Here is a 20511-nt window from a genome sequence, read left to right as displayed (position 1 = left end):
ATACACATCTTTCTCATGTCTGTGAGACGAGTAGCTGCTGAGTTTCGGTTTATTTGAGACGCCCTCCTGTTCATGTGTAAAGCATGTGATCGCTCCTGAGATTATTGTCTGCTATAGACTATTTGCTTCTTATTTATTAAATCCAGGCAATTATCTGATGAAACATTGATCAAAATTAAGATACAATTTATACAAAACGAAATTCACATTAAAGAAAGGCTTTCTAAGCAAAATCATACAACATTTCTTTCAAAATCATTTCTGACCTTCTGTCTTCTGACAGATTGCGCATCTTTTCACTTTTCATAATCAACGTGGCCTAGATGAAATTTAAAAATAACATTATAATATTTAAACATAAACAGGAACTTCCTGTAAATGGTCTGAAAGTCCGAACCATACAGAAAATGCTTTCACACTAGAAACCAACCGAACCTTTGTTCAGTTTGATCCGGACCGAGACGACCTCTTTTTGTCGGACCAAATGTCGTCTGTTTGGTCCGGACCGTGATCTGGGAGAGGTTTCACACCTGTAATTTGGATTCGGTAGCCTGGCGTGGCCATACTCAATTCTAGTCAGAATTTGAGTCTGGTACCGCTCCATTGAGCTTTGATTATGGGGCGTGTTACAACCGAGCCAGGAAAGACCTCAATTGGATAGACCCACAACCAATCAGAGCAACGGAGCGACGCGTAACGTTAGTTGTCAAATGTCAACAGAACTCAACTGCACTGTGTTGCCAAGTCCGTGTTTTTCTCCATGTCCGCGGGTTGAAGTGACCCCAATTATGTGATTATATAAACCCAGGAATGCGAATTTTAGCAGGCAACCTTGCCAAAATAACATATTTTGCCAACCAAACGTTTTGAGTAGCAATTGTGCGCGACATTGCAAAAACACTTGGAAACCCTGTCTGCACGCACGCTGGATTAAGTAACGTTACAAGAAAAACATGAGTGTAAACGATCTTTGGCAGTAATAAAATAATTTAAGGATACACAGAGTACTTACCAACACGATCATCGTTTCTGAGAGAAATAGTGAAGGTGAATGCATATACGAACAAGTTCTCCGTTTAGGATAAGAGCAAATTCAACCCAAGAGCCTTCGATGACGTGGATGATTACGTTACTGTTGATCATCTGTCCATCATCGTCTAAAGCCCACCCTGACAATTTCATTGGTCCGAACAGTTTCTGTTCGGGCATAATTCCTCCTCTATGGAGCGAGTCCAGACCGAATTGCCCGAGCAAAACATTTTGTGGGCGGGGCTAAATTCGGCTGGCATCCAGGCTATGGATTCGGACCAAACTGAAAAGTCCGAAAATCCGGACCAAACAAGGTAGCAGATGCTGGCTATTTTCAGACAGTTCGTGTTAGCCAGTAGTCCACAGCTGATAATAAACACCACTTTTAACATATTCTGTAACTTAAGCAAACGCTTTTAACACACATTTAGTCGTAACAAAACTAAACCATGCCCGTTTTAATGCTAGTAAAAGTGTGAGTACAAGGAAACGACCCACCCGCGTGCCTCTCAGCCATGGTGCCTTCATCTGTGCTGATCTGCATCTTGAGGAGATGATGTCACACGGAGGGAGGCGTGACCATGTCAGCTGAACACGCCCCAGTTTCTTGACTCCACCCCCCATGTCAAGGGGGTGATCCAGCACCCGGAATGCGTACCTTCCATAGGGGCAGCCATTGCTATCCAAGCCATCACCTGCTGTTAGCATCCCATTGACTCCCATTCATTTTGGCGTCACTTTGACAGCGAATAACTTTACATCTGAGGCGTTTAAAGACTCCATTTGTCCATTGTTTATTTCTAAAGAAACACGACAATGTATAAAAGGCTCCGTTACCTTGTATCTTACACTATCGCCCAGTAGAAGCCGTTTTTGTAAAAATAGGCTAACGATTGCGTCATAACCATGCGACAACCAGGTATATACTGGAGGAGAAGCTCACAGGTAATCTTTTACTGTCTATGAGGCAATTTATTCAAATAAATAAATACTATGCAAAATGACAAACTACTTAATCAGAATACTTACTCTCAAAGTCACTCCTGCTCACGCTCTCCGTTTCTGCAAGATTCTGTGATTCAGATTTCACTTTGCACAACTACTAGAAGACTTACAACTGTCAGTACAACTGCGCAGTGCGCTCAGCCATCAGGAAGTGCTTCTAACTAACTTCACTTTTCACAGTGGAAGCCTCTGGGTTCGCTGTCTCCATTTCCTTTACTGTCTATGAGTGAAACGCACAGAAAAGTGAAGCGCAAAGGGGAAACAGTATCGCAAACTCACACTTGACTGAAACGCAGAATAAAAGTTGCGTTGCAAATGAACCACTTTTTTTTCCTTTACTTTTCTTTTGCAATTCTTTATTTTTGTTTGCAAAACTTTATTTTCTTTTGCAATACTTTATTCTTTTGCAAATCTATGCGGCATTAAATTGACTCGATAGAATGACTGTCAATTAGATATATAACACATTATACATTGTATTTATAAAAACTGCATGATGTTGTATTACATTACAATCAGTTACAGTAGTATACTTTTTTATCTTGTGGGCTGGCAGGCAGTCTAGGTCCCTGCATCTGTAAAAAAAAGAAAAAGAAAACTTCTGACCTAAAAAAAAGTCTCTTTATTGGAACTTCATGGAGTTGTTCTGTTTCTAAAGAGAGTGTGAAAGTGCATGTTGACATGCGTCTGTTTGACCCACTGACTCTAGAGCCACGTGACCAGCGCGTAACTGATTACTAGACAAACCACTACTATAGGACTGCACATATATGCTCATGTGGAGCTGTTGTTTGTCCCCAAGTCTGCGCATGGAGTGATTCCACATTCTGTCACTGGACATTACAAACCTGGCATGATGAACATAATGAACGAGGAGCAGATGGAGAACGGGGTGGACTCGGATGACGATCTTCAACCCGAGGAGATCCCCGAGTACCTGAAAGACAGAAGAAGAGCCAAGTCCCTACCCGCGTATCCAGAGCAGGCGAGTCTGTTCCACCAGATCTCCCACAGCTGCAGGAAACGCGTGAAGTTCGCGGACGCGCTCGGGTTGAATCTGGAGAGCATCAAGCACTTCAACATCAGCGAGGATCCTCAGATTCCAGCCAAAGTGTTCAACCGGCTGAAGAGTTTCCCCCTACACAAGGACCGGGAGTTCATGGATGACTTGTGCGTGAACATCAAATCCTCTCTGGCGCTGGACTATCTGGTCCCGACGTTCAAGATGCCCGTGGACTCCGGCGACTTGGAGACGCGGCTCGCGCGCTGTCGCGTCGCGCTGGAAAGCGTCACGGTCATGCAGTTTGACGTCCGTGGGATCATACGAGCGATGGGGAGGAGAGAGGTGGGAGTCAGGTATACTTTCAACGACTGGCTGTCGTTCGTGGACACGCAAGCCATCCCCGTGCCCACCGAGGACAAGACGCGCGGAGAGCGCTTCTCCTTCACCATGTACATGCCTCCTTTCTTGGGTCCGAGCGCGTCCGTGCACTTCGCCGTGTACATGAGGGAGGATAACTCTGAGTTCTGGGACAACAACGATGGGCTGAACTATTCCCTGAAGTACCACAGCTCGTCGTCCACGGAGACCGCGGCTTTCCACGCGATATGATGCGCTTTTACGCACGGCACGCTGCGCCAAACCGCTGCGTTTTGACCTCACAAATGACTAAAACGAAAATATACATGAATGTGCTTTCAAGGGGATGCAAACGCTCAAGGTTATACTGTATGTATAGAGTGGACTGACATTTCAAGTCAAGTCACATTTATTTCTGGAGCGCTTTATACAATATTTGAAAAGCAGCTTCACAGGAACATAACGATCAATGATCAACAATCAAATATGAGGCAGAAGCTCTACAGAGACGGTCGTGTCATTATTCAGCTCGATTCAGTTCAGTTCAATGAGTTCAGCTAGAAGCAGCTCTACGGTTATTGAGCTCGAGCTCAGTTCAATAACAGTGTTGATGTTGCAAAACTGGTCAATTATTCATCCAGCTCAATTCAGTTCAGTTTTGTCCACCCAATAGTGTGAAAACAATTTGATGACATTACTGAATATTAAGTTCAATAATGTCCTAGTATTAAAATCCATTTCAAAATGAATGACATTTTAACTTTCTCTTTTCCTTGGAAAGTGAAAGAATATATTTAGCAGAATCTCCAAGCGGCTCTGATCCATACGGGCGAGGGCTGTCCAGCTCCAAACATCAGCATAAAGGTGGCCCGTACGTCTCCAGTGCTGTATTCAACTATTCTCATGTCACTTTTGTGTGAGGAACAGACTGAAATTTAAGTCATTTTCTGATAAAAAAAAAAATAATCTTGTCTTCTGCATTTGCATCATTTAAATTCTGTTTAAACAAGGCAAGGCAAGGCAAGTTTATTTGTATAGCACATTTCATACACAGTGGCAATTCAAAGGGCTTTACACAGAAATGAAGTTAAAATAGTCATAAGTGAAAAAAATAAAAAATATATATAGTATAACTGTTATAATAGGAATTAAAAGGAAATAAAAATAAAGATGAAATCCCCTATCTGGGGTGGAAGAAAATGGGGAGTCAGGTTTACTTTAAAAATATTTGTCAGGTAACTGTGTGTTTAGACAGTACCCTTACAGACAAATCTTCTTGGCCTAACTTGAGGGCGTTCTCTAGATGTTTTACCCGCCAGAGCACAAACACAATGTGATCTGTCTGAAACGGGAACAATGAATATGCAAATCATATATTTTTAGTGAGAAGAAAATGACTTCAATTGTGTAGTTTCTCAGTCACATAAAGCTATTGTATGACTCCAGATTATCCCTCAATTTCACAGATGAGGCTTAAATCTAATCCCAGACTAAATGCATGTTTGAGCTGCTTTAACTGAAAACAACTTGCACTGACCAATCTTAAAATATGTCAGTGCCATTGTTTTGTCTCAAGATGCCTTAATCTAAACCCTGTCTGTGAAACCAGACCTGTTGTGCAACGTTATATGGACTGCTTTTTTTTTTTTGAAAGCTTGACAGGCCATGTTTATATGGGAGACTATTGTTGAATGGAAAAGAGCAGTTTGGACATCCTCCACAACTTCTCCTTCTGTGTTTCAGAGAAGAAAGAAAGTCATATAAGGTCTGGAATTACATCAGGATGAGTAAATGATGACACAATTTACACTACAGATGTGCTGCACAGGGACACACACACACACACACACTCAAACACTCACTACCACACACACTCACTCAAAGACTCACACTCACTCACTCACTCACTCACTCACTCACTCACTCACACACACACACACACACACACACACACACACACACACACACACACACACACACACACACACACACACACACACACACACACACACACACACACACACACACACACACACACACACACACACACACACACACACACACACACACACACTAGTACTCACTAAAACACTCACTCACACTCACACACACATGCACAGACTCACATACACACAGACTCACACTCAGTCACTAGTACTCACTACCACACTCACCCACACGCACACTCACTCACACACAATTACTCACTCACGCACACACACACAGACAGACAGACTTACACTCACTACCACACACACTCACTCACTGACTCAGTCAGTCACTCACACACACAGACTCACACATTCACTAGTACTCACTCAAATACTCACTACCACACACACTCACATGCACAGACTCACACTCACTCACATACACACAGACTCACACTCAGTCACTAGTACTCACTACCACACACACAATTAATCACTCACAGACTCACACTCACCCACACGCACTCACTCACACAATTACTCACTCACTCACACACACAGACTTACACTCACTACCACACTCACTCACTCTCACTCACACAATTACTCACTCAGACTCACACACACGCAGTCACACTCACAATTACTCACTCACACACACACACACACACACACACACACACACACACACACACACTCACACACACACAATTACTCACTCACAGACTCACTCACTAGTACTCACTACCACACACACTTACTCACTCACACAGACACACACACACTCACTAGTACTCACTCAAACACTCACTACCACACACACTTCCTCACACAGACTTACACACACACACACACACACACACACACACACACACACACACACACACACACACACACACACACACACACACACACACACACACACACACACACACACACACACACACACACACACACACACACAGTGAAGGTTTTTTATTTGTACTTTTTTTGCAATGCAGAGACTTAAGAGGAAACAACACAGCAATGTATTATGGGATATCAGCAGTTACATTTGCTGAAATTTGCTTCTCAATTTAATGAACAAACTCTTGATGCTTTATTGGACTTTACGCTTTCACTTGTCAGAATGTATTCATTTTAATAAGAACAAAAGCACATTTAAGAGACAACTAAATAAAGGGCTAATAACACAAAGCGGAGCTGCATATTAATCATTCATGTGGAGTTGATTGAATGACATTACACAGAGTTTGAAGACATCAGAGCTGAATGTTTACACCTCTCTCAGCATGTGTATGCATATGAGATATGCTATCACTGTAACTAAAGTCCAGCTTTGCCACAAAGCTTGTTTGGTCTATGCATGTGTTTGACTTCGGGTGGCATTCTGTTTTGCGATATGCAAATGTTTGTTTGAACATATGCCAATATTCTTTATGTATGCACAAGAGATTTAATTTGCCAGCTGGGATTATACTCATTAAAATTATGCTTGATAAAGTGCAGCACAATGGACTTCTGTTATGTAACCATGTCCTTTTTGCCCGATTATGTTTGTGATCATTACCTGGATGAAATGGCAACCCTGTGGAACATAGTGAATTTTATTTCCATTTTTCTTTGTTTATAAGAAAAGCACAAATTTGCACAGTCAATATAATATAACCCAAAACAAAACTCAGTATTAAAACAGTGTCCGGTCGCTTAGATAATATGTAGGAATAATGGCTATTTAGAAAACGAGAGGGTATAATATTCAATGCATTACGTCTTCTGTGAATGCAAATATTTCATCTGTTGATATTTTGCTTTAATGTCACAATACAATAAAACAGCTCCAAATCAAATATTCAAGCCTTGTTTTAATTCTCATTAACACTGTAATGATTAATGCAAGTCAACAGTATCTGCCTCATGAATAAATGTAATTGCGCATGCATAATTTCATTTAGATCTCTACATCTCTGTTTGCATGAAGCACTTCATACAGGGCCACATGTTTAGGCTTTGAGTTTTAACAAAACTGTTTGCTTTTGCTATCCACAATCTGTAAAGGCATTGAGTAATGTGATCTTTACACCCGTCCCCATGTTTCACTGGGCCATCGCTGACTGAAAACTAACAGAAGATGCTATTTTTAACCGCATGGCACTCACACACCTTTACCCTTTGTGAAAAGATCAATGAAAACTGTCATTTTTTTTCAGAAAACCCACTCAAAGAAATGTAAGGCATGGATTTATTGTAACACTAACAAACAACGCATGAACAATATATTATGTACAGTTTCTATGGCATCTGATATACGATATATAGACACTACAGTGTTCATGGCACATGTTAAATGTGTGTGTAAGCAGGAAGAGTGGACCCTTCTGATGAAGGTCTCTGACGTTTGAAGACCGCAGTTCTCTATCGTCACACAGCACATCAATCGCTCTTCTTTTCCTCCGGTTCGATGACCGTCTTCTGGATCTCATACATCTTCCCTACAGACACCTGAGGACAACGACAGAGATCATGGCAGATTACTGGAGTTAAGAGTACAGAGATTCAAGAGTGTAATTAAAGCATCCTTGATTCTGATTGGATGAAATATTATTTTGACACACACACACACACACACACACACACACACACACACACACACACACACACACACACACACACACACACACACACACACACATGTTTGTTTTTGTGAAATGTGAGGACATTCCATAGGCGTAATGGTTTTTATACCGTACAAACCGTATTTTCTATCCCCTTACACTGACCCTGCCCCTAAACCTACCCCTCACACACACACACACACACACACACACACACACACACACACACACACACACACACACACACACACACACACACACACACACACACACACACACACACACACACACACACACACACACACACACACACACACACACACACACACACACACACACACACACACACACACACCCTAAACCTAAACCTAGCCCTCACAGGAGACTGTGCAGTTCACTTTCTGTGAAAAAAAACCTGTTCTGTGTGATTTATAAGCATTTTGAAAAGTGAGGACATGGGGAACGTCCTCATATTTCACCCTCTTTTTGTAATACCTGTGTCATACCCATGTCATTATACACATTTGTGTCCTGATATTTCACGAAAACATGCCCACACACACACACACACACACACACACACACACACACACACACACACACACACACACACACACACACACACACACACACACACACACACACACACACACACACACACACACACAACTAGTACTCACTCAAACACTCACTACCACACACACACACACTCACACACACTCACTCACACACACACACACACACACACACACACACACACACACACACACACACACACACACACACACACACACACACACACACACACACACACACACACACACACACACACACACACACACACACACACACACACACACACACACACACACAACACAAACTACCACACACACACACACTCACACACACTCACTCACACACACACACACACACACACACACACACACACACACACACACACACACACACACACACACACACACACACACACACACACACACACACACACACACACACACACACACACACACACACACACACACACACACACACACACACACACACACACACACACACACACACACACACACACGTCTATATTACCAACAGGGGACCATCACTCCACACTGACCAAGAGGGGACCTGTGTTTCTAGTCATTTTGAAGAAACAAAACTTAGATACAAAATTTTGTTTTAAGGTCTTTTTTCATAATATAACTTCAAATAAGCATTTTTTTTTTTTTTTTTTAAACATGCCAAGAGGGGACCTGACCGATGTCTACCTATCCAACAGGGGACCTCCATAGCCTGCAATGGAGCTGTGTGTGTGAAAGGGAAGAGAGCTGGCAGTCAAGTCTGTCTTCATTATTTAATATATATATATAATTATAATTATATAATGTTCACACAGGCATCAGGGAACACAATGGCACACAACGGAGAAAAAGCCATGTTGTGGACATTACAGAAAAGAATTTAAGAAATAAAAATATTCTTAAAATTAAGAGTTATCTTTAAGAAATTCATTCTCTGTCGTGTCTTCATACTTACAGTATATGATCCGTCCACATCTCTCATTTAAGCTTATTTTCAAGAACACCAACACTGTAAAAAAAAAATCAGGTCTCCAATTGAAAATTTTCTAGTGACCGATCACATCTAAATTTTTTAGTTGGCCAAATTGAATTTCTTGAATTTTAATTGAATTAAAGTGCATCAATTTACAGAAAATTTTCAATTGGAGACCCACATTTTTTTTACAGTAAAGGTATTTCAATGTGTGACTTATTTTTGAATAAAACATAGTTTCTGCTCTCTAAAATCCCAAATAATGTCCTTTGTTTTTGAGATTTTTAGAGTGAGATTTGATTTCTTGCACCAATAAAAAAAAATATATATATATAGGACTGGACAAGCAGAAATTGTTCTTTAAGGTAATAATCACAGGTCATCACTTTATATAGTAAATAATGATTATGTTAAACACAATGACTCGGTCCCCTGTTAGATAGTAAATCACGACACCAGTGTGTTTGCGTTGTCATTTCTTGCCATAAACACACTGTGGAGATTTAGAGTTTTTATAGCAATAACTGAGTTTTAAGAGTTAAATCAAGCAGAAATAGTTCTCTAATGTATTAATTGCAGATCATCTTTGAATAATGATTATGTTAAACACAATGACTCGGTCCCCTGTTAGATAGTAAATCACGACACCAGTGTGTTTGCGTTGTCATTTCTTGCCATAAACACACTGTGGAGATTTAGAGTTTTTATAGCAATAACTGAGTTTTAAGAGTTAAATCAAGCAGAAATATTTCTATAATGTATAAATTGCAGATCATCTTTGAATAATGATTATGTTAAACACAATGACTCTGTCCCCTGTTAGATAGTAAATCATGACACCAGTGTGTTTGCGTTGTCATTTCTTGCCATAAACACACTGTGGAGATTTAGAGTTTTTATAGCAATAACTGAGTTTTAAGAGTTAAATCAAGCAGAAATATTTCTCTAATGTATTAATTGCCGATCCTCTTTGAATAATGATTATGTTAAACACAATGACTCGGTCCCCTGTTAGATAGTAAATCACGACACCAGTGTGTTTGCGTTGTCATTTCTTGCCATAAACACACTGTGTAGATTTAGAGTTTTTATAGCAATAACTGAGTTTTAAGAGTTAAATCAAGCAGAAATATTTCTATAATGTATTAATTGCAGATCCTCTTTGAATAATGATTATGTTAAACACAATGACTCGGTCCCCTGTTAGATAGTAAATCACGACACCAGTGTGCTTGCGTTGTCATTTCTTCATCTCAAACACACTGTAGAGATTTAGAGTTTTTATAGCAATAACTGAGTTTTAAGAGTTAAATCAAGCAGAAATATTTCTCTAATGTATTAATTGCAGATCATCTTTGAATAATGATTATGTTAAACTCAATGACTCTGTCCCCTGTTAGATAGTAAATCACGACACCAGTGTGTTTGCTTTGTCATTTCTTGCCATCATAAACACACTGTGGAGATTTAGAGTTTTTATAGCAATAACTGAGTTTTAAGAGTTAAATCAAGCAGAAATATTTCTCTAATGTATTAATTGCAGATCCTCTTTGAATAATGATTATGTTAAACACAATGACTCGGTCCACTGTTAGATAGTAAATCACGACACCAGTGTGTTTGCGTTGTCATTTCTTCATCTCAAACACACTGTAGAGATTTAGAGTTTTTATAGCAATAACTGAGTTTTAAGAGTTAAATCAAGCAGAAATATTTCTCTAATGTATTAATTGCAGATCCTCTTTGAATAATGATTATGTTAAACACAATGACTCGGTCCCCTGTTAGATAGTAAATCACGACACCAGTGTGTTTAATTTGTCATTTCTTGCCATCATAAACACACTGTAGAGATTTAGAGTTTTTATAGCAATAACTGAGTTTTAAGAGTTAAATCAAGCAGAAATATTTCTCTAATGTATTAATTGCAGATCCTCTTTGAATAATGATTATGTTAAACACAATGACTCGGTCCCCTGTTAGATAGTAAATCACGACACCAGTGTGTTTAATTTGTCATTTCTTCATCTCAAACACACTGTAGATATTCACTGTATATATTGAGATAACTCAATTTTATGGTGACTTGCATTAAAATGTTTATCCGTGTCAATTAAATTATGTGAACTGAATGACTTTTAACATTGACACTTTAGTTATTTAACCAACTGATGATTTTCAAGTCAGCAATCAACACACAACTGAGTTTTGACCTCCAAAATCTTATTATAGTGTATTTTTATGGTAAGTATTGGTGTTTTATGTTTTAAATCAAGCAGAAATCACTCTTTAAGGAAACAATTGCAGGTCACACTTTATACAGTGAACATGATTTCCTTAAATTGACTTAAGTCCCCTGTTGGATGGTAAAACACGACACCTGTTTGATTGCTTTGCCATTTCTTGCCATCACAAACACACTGTAGAGATTTTGAAGGTCAGAACTAAATTTTTTGGTGACTTGCATGAAAATCTTCATCCGTCTCAATTAAATTATGTGAACTGAATGTCTTTTAACATTGACACTTTAGTCGAAGATTTTCAACTCAACAATCAACACACAACTGAGTTTTGACCTCCAAAATCATTATACAGTGTATATTAAATTTAAATAAAAAATAAAAATTTCCTTACAAAACAGTTTGACTCAAGTTTGACTCTCTACTGCTTATTCATTATTGTTTATGTTACATGGTCCATGTTTACATTACAGTATAAAATTGTTGCTAAGTTTTCCCCTTTTATATAGATGGTAATGACTAAATATCCTCGCACACCGAAATTTTCACACGTTAAAAAAAAGATCAAGCACGTTTACACACAGCCTCTGAAACTTTCCTTCCTTCATCATAAAAAAAATCTGATCAGGTTCAGTTTTCTGCATTTTTCGCATCCATAGCAAGCATTTAAAGAGGGGTTTCAAATTTCTGTGTTATTCATTTTTGTGTTAAAATTTTGAACATAAGTTGAACAGTTTAAAAAAGAAAGTGTGAACCTTCAAATTAGCCATTATAGTTCATAAAGTTTTGCTGGCGTTTGTATCTAATTGAGAAAAGAATGAATGTAAATTGAAAGATGTCGTCATTGAACGCATTTTGTGCCAAAGCAAATAAATGATCCACAGTTTAGCCACATAGGCTGATGTGATCCCTGAGTGAAGAGTTTTGAAAAAGTGATGAGTATTCAGAAATGTGTCCTAGCAGATGTTTAAAAAACCCTGTAATATCACTATTAGTAAGGGATCACTGTATAATATCAGTCTTTAAATGTGAGATATTTAAAGTGAACCTAAAGTATACTTGCAATAGTGTGATTTTAGCACAATTAAATATACTTAATGGATGTTTCGCAAAAGCGTTGTTTAGTGATATTGCGTCCTTGTGTTTCTGCTGTACGTCATCAGCAACTGTCTAAGTTCAATTACAATACTCAAGAACACATGTACAGAGGATGCACAAAAGTACCCGGATGTTATAAGATATATGAGTATAAATAACTCCATACAGATCTATTGTTTTACAAAAATAATCTATTGTTTACAAAAGGAGAAAACGTGTGTACTTTAATGAAAACTTGGACCATGTGACATAAACTGAAGTTAACAGCAAAAAAATATACTATAATGCTGACTGTTGTTAGTGTTTTTTGTTGTATGAGTTAAAAGTGTATATGTTGGGTGAATCCTCATTGTGTTCTGGAAGAATGAGTTGATTTAAGACATCAATGAAGTGTTTTGGTAGTTTTAGCACATTTTGAACGTGAAATTAACTGCTTTGCTTTGAAAGGTGTCCTAGCGATTGTAGCTGAGAGATAGACGTCAAACAGACTCAAACAAAGACCCAGAATTCTGTGGTGTTACAGCACTGTGGCTGCTGTAAATGGCTGCTGTACGGTTTCTTTATGAAATAACAGGCACAATGGCAAAGATATTTCTGCAAAAACTCCAAAGTAATGTTCGGTTGCAGTGAGAAAGTCACAAGAGACAACTAAAAAAACTCATGCGTGTATTTAGCCTAGTGTAGATCTGTTTGCTTACACATCCCCCAAACTCCATTTACATATGAATACAGGAAAGGCCAAAGCCATTGTCTCACAGGTGAGGAACAGGCCTAACAGAGCTGTTACACCCATGTCACAGACACAAACTTCTCATCCAAACTAGAGAAAACGCTGGGATTTACCTGGGAAAATTAAATCAATGTACACTTTTTCCAATCCCTACGACACATTTTTCAATACTTGGGTCACTTTTTTAAAACTCTTCACACACTTTTTCACACAAATTCACACAACTGAATTTCAGCTTGGCACAGCAGTTATTTTAGTGTTCAAAATGCACTAAAACTACCAAAAAGGATTCTGAGGATTCAAAAGAATCACCCAATATTTCAATATGGTAATACTGCCGAAATGTAGCAAATTGTTTTGTTTTTTTTAATTAATTTTAGTTAAGTTTTGAACATAAGTTGGGGAGTTTTGAAAAGAGAATCAGAAATTTTTCAAATTGGCCTATACAGTTCATAATGTTTTGGTGGTGTTTGTGTTGAAGTAAGAAAATAATTCTTATAAATCGAAAGATGTCGCCATTGAATGTATTTTATGCCAAATCAATGATAAATTATGACTTTAGATGGCCCCACTTTATATTAGGGGGCCTTAACTACTATGTACTTAAATAGGTACAATGTACTTATTGTGTTCATATTGTATTGCAAAACACTTTTGCTGATATTGAGGTGGGATACGGGTAGGGTCAGGTGTGGTTGTATTGGTAAGTTTAAAGGTAGGGTTAGATGTAAGGGAAGTGTCAACAGTGTAATTACAAATGTAACTACAGAAATTAATTACAGATGTAATTACATGCAGGTATATTTAAAAATGTAAGTACAATGTAAAGACATGTATGTACACAATAAGTGCATTGTATCAAATGGATAATTAAAATGTTAGTACATAGTAGTTAAGGCCACCTAATATAAAGTGGGTCCCTTTGGATTTTAAGATTTTATATTTCAGTATAATTCCTGCAGAAATGAGTTGATCATCGTTCTGACTTGAATGTGTTTGATCAGTTCTGAAAGCAGTGTGTTAGCATTCAAAGAATGTGCTAAAAATATATAGTTTTGCAGATAGTTAGGTACGAATAACAAAAGTGTTCGTGGATTTTGGAAAATGTGGTCATTGAATGCATTTTGTGTGAAAGCAATGAAAAATTATTCACAGTTTTTAACATATCAATTTAGTATTGGCCAATGCAATAAAAAAAAAAAAACGTAAAGCGATATGCAGAAAGCTGTGGGGCTAAACACCAAGAAAATATCACTTCTAATAAGATGAAAATATATTTAATTTAATTTTTAAAACAATTTAAAACATGTCAACAGTTTTATTTTTATTTATTTTTTTTACATTTGCTGGGACACATTTCTCAATCCTCATCACTTTTTCACTGTTCACTTTTTGTCTTCACTCAGTGATCACATCAGTCTATGTGGCTAAACTCTGGATCATTTTTCATTGCTTTGGGCACAAAATGTGTTCAATGACGACATCTTTCAATTTACATTCATTCTTTTCTGACTTTGACACAAACACCACCAAAACATTATGTACTATACAGGCCAATTTGAACATTTTTACATTCTCTTTTCAAAACTGTTAAACTTATGTTTAAAAAAAATAGACATTTGCTACATTTCGACAGTAATACCATATTGAAATATATTTTGAATCTAAAACACTATCAAAACAAATAGATTTAGCTGGTGTTAGTTTTTAAATTGCATTGCCATCCATTCAAAAGGGAAAAATTTAGGAATAATGTTATACTGTACTGGACCAAGGACCATGTAACATAAACTGCAGTGAATTATAGTGTAAGTCTTTTTTTGAAAAGAAAATTTTACAGAAGAAAACATTGTGTAATGATCATGTGTTTTAGGTCTGTGTTTTATGATTGAAAAAGTGTGTTTGTTGGGTCCTTTTTGGTAGTTTTAGTGCATTTTGAACACTAAAATAACTGCTGTGCCAAGCTGAAATTCAGTTGTGTGAATTTGTGTGAAAAAGTGTGTGAAGAGTTTTAAAAAAGTGACCCAAGTATTGAAAAATGTGTCGTAGGGATTGGAAAAAGTGTACATTGATTTAATTTTCCCAGGTAAATCCCAGCGTTTTCTCTAGTTTGGATGAGAAGTTTGTGTCTGTGACATGGGTGTAACAGCTCTGTTAGGCCTGTTCCTCACCTGTGAGACAATGGCTTTGGCCTTTCCTGTATTCATATGTAAATGGAGTTTGGGGGATGTGTAAGCAAACAGATCTACACTAGGCTAAATACACGCATGAGTTTTTTTAGTTGTCTCTTGTGACTTTCTCACTGCAACCGAACATTACTTTGGAGTTTTTGCAGAAATATCTTTGCCATTGTGCCTGTTATTTCATAAAGAAACCGTACAGCAGCCATTTACAGCAGCCACAGTGCTGTAACACCACAGAATTCTGGGTCTTTGTTTGAGTCTGTTTGACGTCTATCTCTCAGCTACAATCGCTAGGACACCTTTCAAAGCAAAGCAGTTAATTTCACGTTCAAAATGTGCTAAAACTACCAAAACACTTCATTGATGTCTTAAATCAACTCATTCTTCCAGAACACAATGAGGATTCACCCAACATATACACTTTTAACTCATACAACAAAAAACACTAACAACAGTCAGCATTATAGTATTCTTTTTTGCTGTTAACTTCAGTTTATGTCACATGGTCCAAGTTTTCATTAAAGTACACACGTTTTCTCCTTTTGTAAACAATAGATTATTTTTGTAAAACAATAGATCTGTATGGAGTTATTTATACTCATATATCTTATAACATCCGGGTACTTTTGTGCATCCTCTGTACATGTGTTCTTGAGTATTGTAATTGAACTTAGACAGTTGCTGATGACGTACAGCAGAAACACAAGGACGCAATATCACTAAACAACGCTTTTGCGAAACATCCATTAAGTATATTTAATTGTGCTAAAATCACACTATTGCAAGTATACTTTAGGTTCACTTTAAATATCTCACATTTAAAGACTGATATTATACAGTGATCCCTTACTAATAGTGATATTACAGGGTTTTTTAAACATCTGCTAGGACACATTTCTGAATACTCATCACTTTTTCAAAACTCTTCACTCAGGGATCACATCAGCCTATGTGGCTAAACTGTGGATCATTTATTTGCTTTGGCACAAAATGCGTTCAATGACGACATCTTTCAATTTACATTCATTCTTTTCTCAATTAGATACAAACGCCAGCAAAACTTTATGAACTATAATGGCTAATTTGAAGGTTCACACTTTCTTTTTTAAACTGTTCAACTTATGTTCAAAATTTTAACACAAAAATGAATAACACAGAAATTTGAAACCCCTCTTTAAATGCTTGCTATGGATGCGAAGAATGCAGAAAACTGAACCTGATCAGATTTTTTTTTATGATGAAGGAAGGAAAGTTTCAGAGGCTGTGTGTAAACGTGCTTGATCTTTTTTTTAACGTGTGAAAATTTCGGTGTGCGAGGATATTTAGTCATTACCATCTATATAAAAGGGGAAAACTTAGGAACAATTTTATACTGTAATGTAAACATGGACCATGTAACATAAACAATAATGAATAAGCAGTAGAGAGTCAAACTTGAGTCAAACTGTTTTGTAAGGAAATTTTAATTTTTTATTTAAATTTAATATACACTGTATAATGATTTTGGAGGTCAAAACTCAGTTGTGTGTTGATTGTTGAGTTGAAAATCTTCGACTAAAGTGTCAATGTTAAAAGACATTCAGTTCACATAATTTAATTGAGACGGATGAAGATTTTCATGCAAGTCACCAAAAAATTTAGTTCTGACCTTCAAAATCTCTACAGTGTGTTTGTGATGGCAAGAAATGGCAAAGCAATCAAACAGGTGTCGTGTTTTACCATCCAACAGGGGACTTAAGTCAATTTAAGGAAATCATGTTCACTGTATAAAGTGTGACCTGCAATTGTTTCCTTAAAGAGTGATTTCTGCTTGATTTAAAACATAAAACACCAATACTTACCATAAAAATACACTATAATAAGATTTTGGAGGTCAAAACTCAGTTGTGTGTTGATTGCTGACTTGAAAATCATCAGTTGGTTAAATAACTAAAGTGTCAATGTTAAAAGTCATTCAGTTCACATAATTTAATTGAGACGGATAAACATTTTAATGCAAGTCACCATAAAATTGAGTTATCTCAATATATACAGTGAATATCTACAGTGTGTTTGAGATGAAGAAATGACAAATTAAACACACTGGTGTCGTGATTTACTATCTAACAGGGGACCGAGTCATTGTGTTTAACATAATCATTATTCAAAGAGGATCTGCAATTAATACATTAGAGAAATATTTCTGCTTGATTTAACTCTTAAAACTCAGTTATTGCTATAAAAACTCTAAATCTCTACAGTGTGTTTATGATGGCAAGAAATGACAAAGCAAACACACTGGTGTCGTGATTTACTATCTAACAGGGGACAGAGTCATTGTGTTTAACATAATCATTATTCAAAGATGATCTGCAATTAATACATTAGAGAACTATTTCTGCTTGATTTAACTCTTAAAACTCAGTTATTGCTATAAAAACTCTAAATCTCCACAGTGTGTTTGAGATGAAGAAATGACAAATTAAACACACTGGTGTCGTGATTTACTATCTAACAGGGGACCGAGTCATTGTGTTTAACATAATCATTATTCAAAGAGGATCTGCAATTAATACATTAGAGAAATATTTCTGCTTGATTTAACTCTTAAAACTCAGTTATTGCTATAAAAACTCTAAATCTCTACAGTGTGTTTGAGATGAAGAAATGACAAATTAAACACACTGGTGTCGTGATTTACTATCTAACAGGGGACCGAGTCATTGTGTTTAACATAATCATTATTCAAAGAGGATCTGCAATTAATACATTAGAGAAATATTTCTGCTTGATTTAACTCTTAAAACTCAGTTATTGCTATAAAAACTCTAAATCTCTACAGTGTGTTTATGATGGCAAGAAATGACAAAGCAAACACACTGGTGTCGTGATTTACTATCTAACAGGGGACAGAGTCATTGTGTTTAACATAATCATTATTCAAAGATGATCTGCAATTAATACATTAGAGAACTATTTCAGCTTGATTTAACTCTTAAAACTCAGTTATTGCTATAAAAACTCTAAATCTCCACAGTGTGTTTGAGATGAAGAAATGACAACGCAAACACACTGGTGTCGTGATTTACTATCTAACAGGGGACCGAGTCATTGTGTTTAACATAATCATTATTCAAAGATGATCTGCAATTAATACATTAGAGAAATATTTCTGCTTGATTTAACTCTTAAAACTCAGTTATTGCTATAAAAACTCTAAATCTCTACAGTGTGTTTATGGCAAGAAATGACAACGCAAACACACTGGTGTCGTGATTTACTATCTAACAGGGGACCGAGTCATTGTGTTTAACATAATCATTATTCAAAGAGGATCTGAAATTTATACATTAGAGAACTATTTCTGCTTGATTTAACTCTTAAAACTCAGTTATTGCTATAAAAACTCTAAATCTCCACCGTGTGTTTATGGCAAGAAATGACAACGCAAACACACTGGTGTCGTGATTTACTATCTAACAGGGGACCGAGTCATTGTGTAAATCATAAATAAATCAAAAGTGGTTTGTTTAAAAAAACTCATAAATGTATAAGGTGGTAAGGTGGGCCTTTTACACCCCATTTTACATGGGGCAAAAGTCACACATTATTTATACAAATTCTTGAGCTAAAATGTTTTTTTTTTAATAATGTCTTAACACTTGTTTAAAAGAATAGTAAAGTTTGTACTATTTTCTGTTTATTTTGATAAATACAATAATATTCAATGAATATAGGCTACTGTCATTAAAATATGTTAAAATAAAAAATACAAAACTTCTAATTACATTCTGGTTGTTTAGATTTTTAAATCCTTTTTTCTTGGATTCTGTGTAGAATTTAATTGTAATGTAATGCAAAGTTTGAAACTAGTCAGGGTATCTAGTAAAGAGATGTAATGCTTGTTCCTTTAGTAAGCAGCCTGTTAAACAGCAGAGTCTCTCTGGGACAGCAGGCCATTCAAACAATAGAGGAGTGTGTGTGAACGACGTGTGTTTAAGAGCCCTTACAGTTCCTGCTCCAGCCTACAGGGGAGCTGCTGAGTATGACCTTAAACACACACACACACTTAGGTCCCCACTTGGTCATAAGTTTTAAAAAAATTACCAGAGTGTTTTTACTTAATTTTCACATGATTTAAACACACACACTTGTAGGTCCCCACTTGGTCAAAAGTAAAAAAAATCACCAGAGTGTTTTTTTAGTGTTTTTACTTGATTTTAACATGATTTAAAGCATGACCAACAGGGGACCTGAAAAATGTCCCCTCTTGGCTCAGAGGTCCCCTGTTAGTGAGTGTGTTACGACACCAAGGTCCCCTGTTAGATAGGTAGACAAGTACACACACACACACACACACACACACACACACACACACACACACACACACACACACACGTTGGGTTTTCATGTTTTATGGGGACTTTCCATAGGCGTAATGGTTTTTATACCGTACACACCGTATATTCTATCCCCCTACACTGCCCCTGCCCCTAAACTTACCCATCACAGACATTCTGCATTTTTACATTTTCAAAAAACATAATTTAGTCTGATTTATAAGATGTTTTCCTCATGGGGACCAAAAAATGTCCCCACAAGGATGAGGATTTCAGATATTGCCATCTTTGTGGGGACATTTTGTCCCCATAACGTAGGGATTACCAGTCCACACACTCACTAGTACTCATTCAATCACTCACTACCACACACACTCACTCCCTCTCACTCTCACACACACTCACTAGTACTCATTCAATCACTCACTACCA

General features: G+C 37.1%; 2 protein-coding genes across 3 annotated transcripts in view; one reads left to right on the top strand and one right to left on the bottom strand.

Annotated features, from left to right (window-relative positions):
* Positions 1-2798: 2798 nt before the first annotated feature.
* ppp1r3g (protein phosphatase 1 regulatory subunit 3G) lies at positions 2799-4493 on the top strand. The gene has a single exon (XM_079806090.1). It carries the CDS (start codon positions 2888-2890, stop codon positions 3644-3646), a length of 759 nt encoding a protein of 252 aa, XP_079662216.1. The 5' UTR covers positions 2799-2887; the 3' UTR covers positions 3647-4493.
* A 1824-nt stretch (positions 4494-6317) lies between these two features.
* lyrm4b (LYR motif containing 4) overlaps positions 6318-20511 on the bottom strand; it is a 113207-nt gene continuing 99013 nt past the window's right edge. The window contains exon 3 of one of the 2 annotated variants that reach the window (XM_079806002.1): positions 6318-7827. In XM_079806002.1, the coding sequence (XP_079662128.1) occupies positions 7759-7827 (69 nt within the window). In that variant the 3' untranslated portion in view covers positions 6318-7758. The remainder of the gene's footprint in view (positions 7828-20511) is intronic. The other variant, XM_079806003.1, reaches the window with a different exon arrangement.

This window comes from Gobio gobio (genome assembly GCF_949357685.1).
Source record: "Gobio gobio genome assembly, chromosome: 23".
NCBI classification, from domain to species: Eukaryota; Metazoa; Chordata; class Actinopteri; order Cypriniformes; family Gobionidae; genus Gobio; species Gobio gobio.
This window is presented reverse-complemented; position numbering and strand designations above follow the sequence as displayed.

Bases quoted from the DNA above. Each gene is read 5' to 3' on its own strand.
- ppp1r3g (XM_079806090.1), top strand. From the start codon at position 2,888: ATGATGAACATAATGAACGAGGAGCAGATGGAGAACGGGGTGGACTCG.